At 38.8% G+C, this 9,392-nt stretch overlaps 1 protein-coding gene across 1 annotated transcript in view; it reads left to right on the forward strand.

Annotated features, from left to right (window-relative positions):
- Positions 1 to 9,392, forward strand: part of LOC115302046 (sec1 family domain-containing protein 2-like) — a 49,944-nt gene that overhangs the window by 13,517 nt on the left and 27,035 nt on the right. Inside the window, exon 2 of the mRNA XM_029952047.1 lies at positions 1,375 to 1,543. Coding sequence (XP_029807907.1) covers positions 1,375 to 1,543 — 169 coding nt within the window. The remainder of the gene's footprint in view (positions 1 to 1,374; positions 1,544 to 9,392) is intronic.

The raw sequence follows: 9,392 nt of genomic DNA on the forward strand, positions 1-9,392 counted from the left end.
TGATGCATAGGAGCACATGCACCCCAATGTTCATAGCAGCACTGTCAACAATAGCCAAAACATGGAAAAAGCCTAAATGTCCATCACCTGATGAGTGGATCAAGAAGATGTGGCACATATATATAATGAGTACTACCTGGCAATGAGAAAGAATGAAATATGGCCATTTGTAGGAAAGTGGATGGACCTCGAGGGTGTCATGCTAAGTGAAATAAGTCAGGCAGAGAAGGCCAGAAACCATATGTTTGCACTCATAGGTCTGGCAGGAAAGTAGGAGAAACCTGATGGAGGACTGGGGGAGGGGAAGGGGGAAAGAGAGTTGGGGAGAGAGAGGGATGCAAAACCTGAGAGACTGTTGAATGCTGAAAATGAACTGAGGGTTGAAGGGAAAGGGGAGGGGGGAAAAGGGGTGGTGGTGTTGGAGGAGGGCACTTGTGGGGAAGAGCACTGGGTGTTGTATGGAAACCAATTTGACAATAAACTATTTAAAAAATAAAATTAAAAAAATTAAAAAAAAATAAAGTGGATGGAACCAAAACAAGATGTGCCAAATCCTACCCATTGTTGGAAGGAGGTCACCCAAGCTATGATGGCTTTTGGAAAGAAACTTGGTTTCATGGAAAAAAATATTACACTGTGTCATTGGTCTTGAATTTCAATTTGAGGTCCTCAGTCATTTGATATTAAAAGAGTTAATACTTGTGAAGTACCTAGAACAGTGTCTGGTACACAGAAAGCACTCTATAAATGCTTCTATCATTACAACCTGTTATCATTCATTCATTTAGTTACCCCATGATCTAACACATATTTAGATCAGAGTTGCCAAGTTGCCTGCTAGACATGCTGGGTACAGGGTGAACTAGATAACCAGTTGGCAGTATGAAGATGAGGTTCTTGCAGAGGGGAGATCTACTCTTCTTGGTCAGGTCTCTAACCCTTCTGTGTTGTGAAGTTTTCATCAGTAAAATAAAGTTGGGCTCTAAAGTCTTACGATAGTACGATCCAATGACACTATTTTCTAGGCTGAATATATGCTGGTTATTTATTTATATATTAAATATTTATTGACACCTACTGTATATAGTCACTGTGCTAGGTGCTAGGAATATAGTAGTAGCCAGAGCAGACACAGTGTCTGACCTCATGGAGCCTTAAGTCCAAAACACAAGGTACTGGTTGACTACATAATTGTGAGCTTGGTTAGTGTTACAGAGGGCAAAATGCTAGGTTTGTGATTTACATGAAAGAAAAAAAAATATGTTATTCTTGATGGAAGGACCATTATAGAACATGATTCCAGATTTTTTTTTGAGTTTTGCGAGTTTGTATTTTCCGTTTTGTGAGTTTATATTTTGTTGTCTGGTTAAACAGGCGCAACTGGACATCATGGAGACAACTTGGTGGAGAAGATCATTTCAGTGCTTCCCCAGCTTCCAGGCCACACCAACGATGTGACGGTGAACATGGTGGAGCTTACGGCACTCCAGAATGAAGAGCAGAATCGGAGTATGGTCGCAGCAGGCTGTCTTGCACAATCCAAGTAAGATAAACAGGATTTCCCCCCCACTCCCATCTTTCTCTCTCTTCCTTTTCCTTTTCTCTGAGACCAGCCGTTTCTGTAGGAAGGAATCAATTAAGACTTGGTCTGGTTGAAGAATTCATAGAAGATAGCATTTAGAACAAAAGCATTTTTTCCCTCTAACTTTGAAATAACCATATCCATTAAACAATGCTAAGCCAAAAACTATGGAGGTATCACTTACAGAGGTGTCATAGATGGATGTAGTAGACGTTTGTTCTCAGGATAGGTTAAGTGAATCAATTTATACATCTCCATTCCACAGACTGTTTTACTTGGAATTGAGTCCAACCTTACTCAGTTTCTTTTTCTCAGTGGACTTTTTCACAGGACTAAATAATAGCCCACAAAGCTAGGAAACAGCGCTGTCTTTCTGTATGTAAACAATACACACTTGGACATCAACGACAGAGGTCTTTATTTCTATGTATATTTTTCACAGACTTAGAGAAGTCAGAAAAAGAATATGGTATACTTCATGTTATCCAGAGTTTCAAAAAACAAAAGAACATTTCTCCAGAAACATGATGACAAAAAGATAACAATAGTTTTACCTTCTCTACTTTGACCTTAAATAATTCTCATGAGAAAAAAAAGTATTAGAAGGTGAAAGTGTCGGAGTATCTGTTTTCCTTATCTCTCTGTTTTTAATTTTTAAACAAAAGAGGATCTTTTGCATTATTGTTTCAAATCTTAACAGTAACAGATACATTTGGAATTTCCTATCATATCTGGAATTAATTTTCAGCCCCTGAAGTTTTCAGCTTTTTTTTAAAGATAATTAGTAACATTTATTGAGTGCCTGGTGTGTATGGGTCAGAGCGGGAAGAAACAGAAAGTTCTATACCGTGCCTTGTTTGTATACTTAAAAAACATAGGTCATGTGCTCACTTTGGCAGCACATGTACTAACACACAGCCTGTGGACTTGCAGCTATACAAATCCAGAGCAAATTGTGATTGGAAATATTTTTAGCTTTTCATAGGGCCAATTCAAAAGTTGCTCATTAAGAGCTTACTATGAGCCTTGTCTGAACTTAGTAATATGAATAATATGAAATATAAAATATCATTCTTGCCTTCAGGGAATATGTTCCTTGTTGGGGTAGTCATTTTTACACGCCAGTTCAATTAAAAAAAACAGTAGAAATGATATGAACTCAAGATTCAGGTGTCTGTTACAGATGATAAATACTAGAGAGTATCAGGTCCACATGGCCTCTGTAGGCTCCTGTGGACCTTGTGGAAGTGGTGATGTTTGACTTAATTCTGTCTTGAAGAATTTAGAAACAGGGAAAGGCTAACGTGCGCACGGGTATGGAAACAGCAGTGGTCAGGGTCTGATACGGAGTGTGAGGAAGGATGACAACGTCAGTTTACTGCCACCACCAGCAGTGTTAGTGTTTTTCAGGACCTACTACGTGCCAAGTATTTGGGAAGTCATTTAACTTTTATAATAACCAAGTGAGGTCGGTGTTGCTATTCCCCATTTTACCCGTAAGGAAAAGAGACCTTGGGTAGCAGTATTAGCAGGAGGTGGAGCTAGAATTTTGAGCCCCGAATATTTGGCTTCAGAGCCACAGCCCTAACTTCTGGGCTGTGTGTGCAGGGGCCAGAGAGGGGCTAGGCTCATGAGCAGATTTAAAGAGACAGAAACAAAAATCAAGTTACTTGATTTTCTTTATTGGCGAGTCCTAGTCACTCAACATAGCAGTTACACCAATAATATTATCAATTTTGGCTAATTTGAGCAAAAAAGGAGTTCCAGGGGTCTAGAACTTGGAAAAAGCCTCTTTAAAGCCTTGACATCAGAGAGACTGAACTTTAACTGTTTTGTCATGAGTCATTCTGTTTAAGATTCCAATTTCAAGGGAAAAGGTGAGAGTGACCTCCCTTGGCCCTTTGCTCAGTGGGGGACCACGAGCAAGCAGTTCATGCTGGCTGAGAATTATGCCCAAATTGTACGGCATGGGGAAAGGCTTGTTCTTCGAAGGAAATGGGATACTGTGTCTGGACTTCATACTATGTAGGAGAGTATTTCTTCTTATTGTTTATGCCAAATTGAGTCTCTGTTTTCTAAAACTTGCAACCAAATCTCTCCTGACTGAGAGATTTTTTTTGGACCTCATTATTTCATCTATAAAATGATGGTGCTGGCCTACATGAATTCTAATGCTCTTGGTTTTAAAGTATTTAAAAAAATTCGTTTTTAAGAGAGAGAGAATTAGGGAGGGACAGAAGGAGAGGAGGACAGAGGCTTTGAAGCAGACTCTGTAATGACAGCAGAGAGTCTGATGCAGGGCTTGAACTCACGAACTATGAGATCATAACCTGAGCCAAAGTCAGACACTTAACCAACCGAGCAAGGCTCTTGGTTTTAAAATAAAAATTGTTCCTAACTGAGTCCTTGCTGTAACTCAGCTCTGCTTCTGAGCAACCAAATTCATTCAAATATGTATTTCCCCCACAACCTGGTCTTTACTTTCATCGGGTCCTTTTCCTCTCATTTGATTGTGAGTGAGTGTTCTCACGGAACATGAGCTTTGAGTGCCATCCAAGTATGAGAGTGTGGTCATAGATGTCAAAGGCAGCAATGAATTCTAGAACGATCTGGATAAAGAAGAAAGTGTTCATGAGAGCAGGTTTGGTGAAATAGTAAGCCTCGGAGTTAGGCTGCATAAGGTAAAGAGATAGGTGGTGAGAAAATTACAAGAAATAAAGGTTTGAAGCAATACAGAAAAAAATAGTAGTTTCTTTATAATTGCTTGGGATACTGAGAGAATTGTGCTGATTAATATCTTTGCAAAAGAGGAATTGGAATAAATTGCAGCTTCTGTAGTCTATACTGTACTTCCATCGAGATAATAACAAACCACTACTACCTCCTACACCACCCCCTGAAACTTCTCGGGGAAATGAGTGTGAGAATAAAGAAGTTAGTACTAAAATGAAAACAGATGGGTGCCTGGCAGTAAATAATGTTCCTACAATGGAATGATTTTTGGAAAGCGAGTCTCTATGATATAATCCTCGATAGTCAAAATTTACTGCTATTATAATTTTTATAAAAGGCTGCTTATAATCATAACAATGAAAGTTCCTGCCAACGTAAATGAGAAACTGATAACTTAAATGCATCATAACTTGGCTTTCTGGTCCTTGTCCATGGGTCCCTGGATTACATGGAATATTTTATACAGAAGGAAGCAGAATCTTTTCTGTTCTTAGGTTTCTTTTCTAATAAAATGGGTTTCTATTCTCTGCCCCAGCTCCAGCTCCACTCTCCCTAGGCTGTTACTTTTTCAGTTCCTATATCCTTCACCACTTTCCCGGGTGCATTTGCTATGTCTGTGCTTGTTGACTCAGATTCTGGCCTAACCCAGCACCCACGCTGCTGCTTGGTCCAGTGTCTGCTTCTCCCAAAGCTCCCCATATGCCTCAGGTCTTTCTTTCATCTTGGCACTCCTGTCTCCCTTCTCTATTTTACTGTTTTTCTGCTTAGCACTTCCTAATATACTTATTTATGTTGTATTTTTGTATCTTCCTGTCCTAGAGAGCTACAGAGAAAACTCCCTGCCAGAGAGTTCCCTGAGAGGAGGGAGATTTGTGTGTGTTATTCACTATTCACTATGATGTCCTCGGTGCCTAGAATAATAAATACCTGGCACTCCAGGGATATATGTTGAAGTGATACAGGCAGGATCCATGCGTGGAGTGAGGCTGCTGAACTAAGAGAGGGTGAAGTCAAACCTGAGCACAGAAGAGATTACTTTGTGGATGTATAGACTCTAATCATTGAAGATTTGGAATACTCTCATTGTGTTAGGAAAACATCCCAAAATTGACCCCATAATTTTACCTGTGGGACTTCTTTCTTAGCTGTATCTATGTATGTGTAGAATGATATGTTACATTCATTCATCACTCATTTGTCACCGCAATGTGAAATAACTGCATGCTCAGTTCAGTAAATCGTGGGGCACCTGTGATGGAATACTATTCAGCTATGGAAATAGAGTGAAGAACTAAGAAGTTGTTTATATACTGATAAGCGGTAAGCTCAATGACCTATTTCAAATGAAAAAAGTGAGGTGTAGCATGCCTCTGTGTAAAAACACGGTGAAATATATATTCCTGTTTGCTTCTGGTGCACTAAATCTATCTGGAAAATGTAGAAGGAACTGATGACATTGGCCTTCTCTGTAGGGGACGCTGCAGGCTGGGAGGCACAGTAGGAAGTTCGTGAAATGAATAAAGACGGAGGAAGTAGGGAGACGTTCGACTACATATATCAGTGTGTGCTTCGAGTTTTCAATCCTGTGCATGTATCGCCTACTAAAAATAAATAGAAATTAGATTTAAATAAAAGCTGGATTTGCTTCTTAAGCATAACTTAAGGTGGGATTTGTGCTCCTAGGAAGGAAAGTAGCTGCCTCTTACTCTGGAACCTCTAAAATGCTTCTCTCTCCCCATTGTCTTCTTCCCCAGTGAACCGTCCTTTCTTTGAAAACTTCTATTAAAAAGCCCAAATGCTACACTGTGATTGTTACATGTCTGTCTGCCCTACTAGATTGTAAATACCTCGAAGGTAGTAACTGTGCCTAGAACTTTTAAGAGATGCTAGTAAATTGAGTATAAAAGTGAATAAAGATTGAATAAATATTTATTATCAATTTGAGACCAAGTTTTAAAATAATGACGTAAATCCAGGAAAAGCCGTATCCACTTGACTTCACTTAAGTCACCGTCTAGCATTGTTGACTGCTATTTATCCAATCTATCTTATTTCTTCCATTAAGCTTCTTCTTTGTACTTCTCTCCAAATGTACTTCATTGTCTGGATCAGTGAAAAGTAAGGAAGGCAGCACCAAATGCCTGAATTTTGTCAGGCATTATGCTAGGTATTTTAAAACACATTTAACTTAATTCTGTTAAGTAACAAAATTTCAACTGAGTAGATTTCAGAGAGCTATGGACTTTATTAATGGATTCATGCACTGGGAGGCCTCAATCTGGTAAGTAGAGGGGAGTTCCAAAGGGCTATAGAAAAGGAAAGGTTTTAAAAGTACAAAGAGAGTGGAGAAAAGGACATGATTAGCAAAGAATCCATTGTTTTGGACAAGGTCTCCCTCCTAAGGGGAACATAAAGGGCCTATCAGTAAATTTCCTGGTGCTGACCAGGAGAATTCCACGTTGACTGGTGGCAGGTTACATTTCTGGGCCGTTGGAACTGTAGTTAGGTTAGGTGTTAAGTCTTCGTTTACCAACGGAGGGCCTCAACCTAAGCGATGCCGTTTTAGGCTTCTCGTTTTCCTTTTACCAATTCTAAAAGCAACTCTACAAGGTGGATATTATTCTTTTTTTATTTTTATAGATGTTTTGAGAAAGAGACCTAAGTAACTTGCCCTAAGCCAAACTTTCCCTAAGTGATTGAATCGGGTCATTTAATAAAATTACTTTCTAATTTCAAGGCACGTTTCTTCCCTATGATATCATGACTCTGACACATGCTTACTTGAATGAATATATAAACAAACCAATAAATTCAGAAATAGTAGGAATCCTAGTTTATAAAAAGCAATCTCTTTTTCTTTAAGCAAAGATAATTTTAAGACCAGTTTCATTTTTAGTTTTTATTTTGGAGATGGACGTTTTTTTCCTAGACTATACAGCAATGAAATAAATGGAGTAGATCTTATAGGTAAGAGACAAATGCCACCAGTAGTTTCAGCTTAAACCATGATAAGCCAATTTTTTGTTAACTTTCACACGGTAAAGTAACCTGATGATGATATATGTCAAAGTCAATAACTAGACCCACAAAGTCAAAAAAATTGTTAAATCACCTCTTAAGAGTCATACATATTTCTCCTCTTTTCTTGGTTCCCAAATGCCAATTAAATATTTCCTATTAGATACAACATTTTCAGAGGGAGGAAAGGTAATTTTTCCTAGGGCAGAACCAGAGGTACTATGTCTGATTTTAAATTCACCTATAGATAGAATGACTGAACTTAGATGTGAACATCACATAAGGTGTATTTAGCGTTGGGGTTGAGGTGGATAGCCAGCACGCAAGAGGACGTGTGATCACATAGCAGTGTTGTGAATGACCTTGCCACTGGTCCAGGCTATGGCCGTCTCCTCAGCCTGTACCAAAAAACAAGTGACATTAAAAAAACTCTTTCAGCGGGCACCTGGGTGGGTCAGTCAGTTAATGTCTGACTCTTGATTTCTGCTCAGGTCACAATCTCACTGTCGTGGATTGAGCCTCATGCCCAGCTCTATGCTGGGTGTGGAGATTGCTTGTGCGCTCGCTCTCTCTCTCTTTCTCTCTCTCTCTCTCTCTCTCTCTCTCTCTCTCTCACTCTCTGTCTCTTGTCTCTCTCTCTTTCTCTTTTTCTCTCTGCCCCTTCCTCTCTCTCTGTCTCTCTTTAAATAAACATAAAAAAAAAAAACCCATTCAGGGCACCTGGCTGGCTCTGTCAGCTGTAAAGCGTATGGAGCCAATTTGAAAAAAAAAAAAAACAAAAAAACAAAGAACAAAACAAAACCTGTTCAGGTAAACACTGCAGTTTGAGTGGTGAGGAGGCCCTACCTCGTCTCAGCATGCTGCTTGCTATATTTAACTTTTTTGGGGAATTCTAAAGATCATCTGGTCTCAGTTACAGGTTTAGAAAAAAAAATTGATGAATAATTTGTGGATGCTGGGGTGAAATAAAGCAGAGTTCTTTTCTGAAAATGAAGGGATGAATGTCTTCTAACAAATAGTTAACTAATTTTGTATGCCAGAGATATTTAACTTTTATTTCTTGATAAAGCTTTACATTTAATATATTTTTTTTTAGAATTCTTCTTTAATGTATATTAAGATAAGAGCATTTGAAGGTAGAAACTCTTTCTCTGTAATTGCTCACATATTGCAGCTCTGTCATGGTATTTATTAGTTAAGGAATGTGCAGGCAGTTTCTAGAATCTTTTTCATATTGAAAAATTTAAAGTGGTTTGTGGTCTCTGTGTTGTGAGAACACTGAACTCTGGGTCATTGTGGGTTTGGGAGCCATAATTTAAATGGAAACTATGGCTCCTTTAGAAAAAACTAAGAATTCTCTAAAGTTAGCTATAACAGAAAAGGAGGAATGGAAGGACTCACTACGTTTGAATGACAAGTTCCTAATTAGGTTGATGTTTACTGCCAAGTAAAAGTCAACAAGTCCAAAAATCTAACTCCTTATGAGTTAAACAGGCACAGACTTTATTGGGGTGCTTCTAAATCTTCAGTTTTATAGACCAGAATGTCTTCAATACCGTGGCAGAACTGTCCCACGCTTCTGGCTTCAGCTTTTCTCCCCTGTTACCTGCTGGTAGTTTTGCTTGAGGACTCCTTTGCTTCCTTGCTTGCTTGCTTTCTTTCTTTAAATTTAAATTTTAGTTAGTTAACATACAATGCAATATTGGTTTCAGGAATAGAATCAGTGATTCATCACTTACAGACAACACCCAGTGCTCATCACAAGTGCCCTCCTTAATACCCATCACCCATCTAGCCCATCTCCCACTCACTTTCCTCCGTCAACTCCATTTGTTCTCTATAGTTAAGAGTCTCTTATGGATTAGTTCCCTTTCTCCACCCCCCCCACCAAATATGTTCATCTGTTTTGTTTCTTAAATTCCATATATAAGTGAAACCATATGATATTTGTCTTTCTGATCAACTTATTTCACTTGGCATAATATATTCTAGCTCCATCCACACCATTGCAAATGGCAAGATTTCATTCTTTTTAATGGCTGAGTAGTGTTCCAGCATT

This window comes from Suricata suricatta, chromosome 1 (genome assembly GCF_006229205.1).
Source record: "Suricata suricatta isolate VVHF042 chromosome 1, meerkat_22Aug2017_6uvM2_HiC, whole genome shotgun sequence".
Classification (NCBI taxonomy): domain Eukaryota; kingdom Metazoa; phylum Chordata; class Mammalia; order Carnivora; family Herpestidae; genus Suricata; species Suricata suricatta.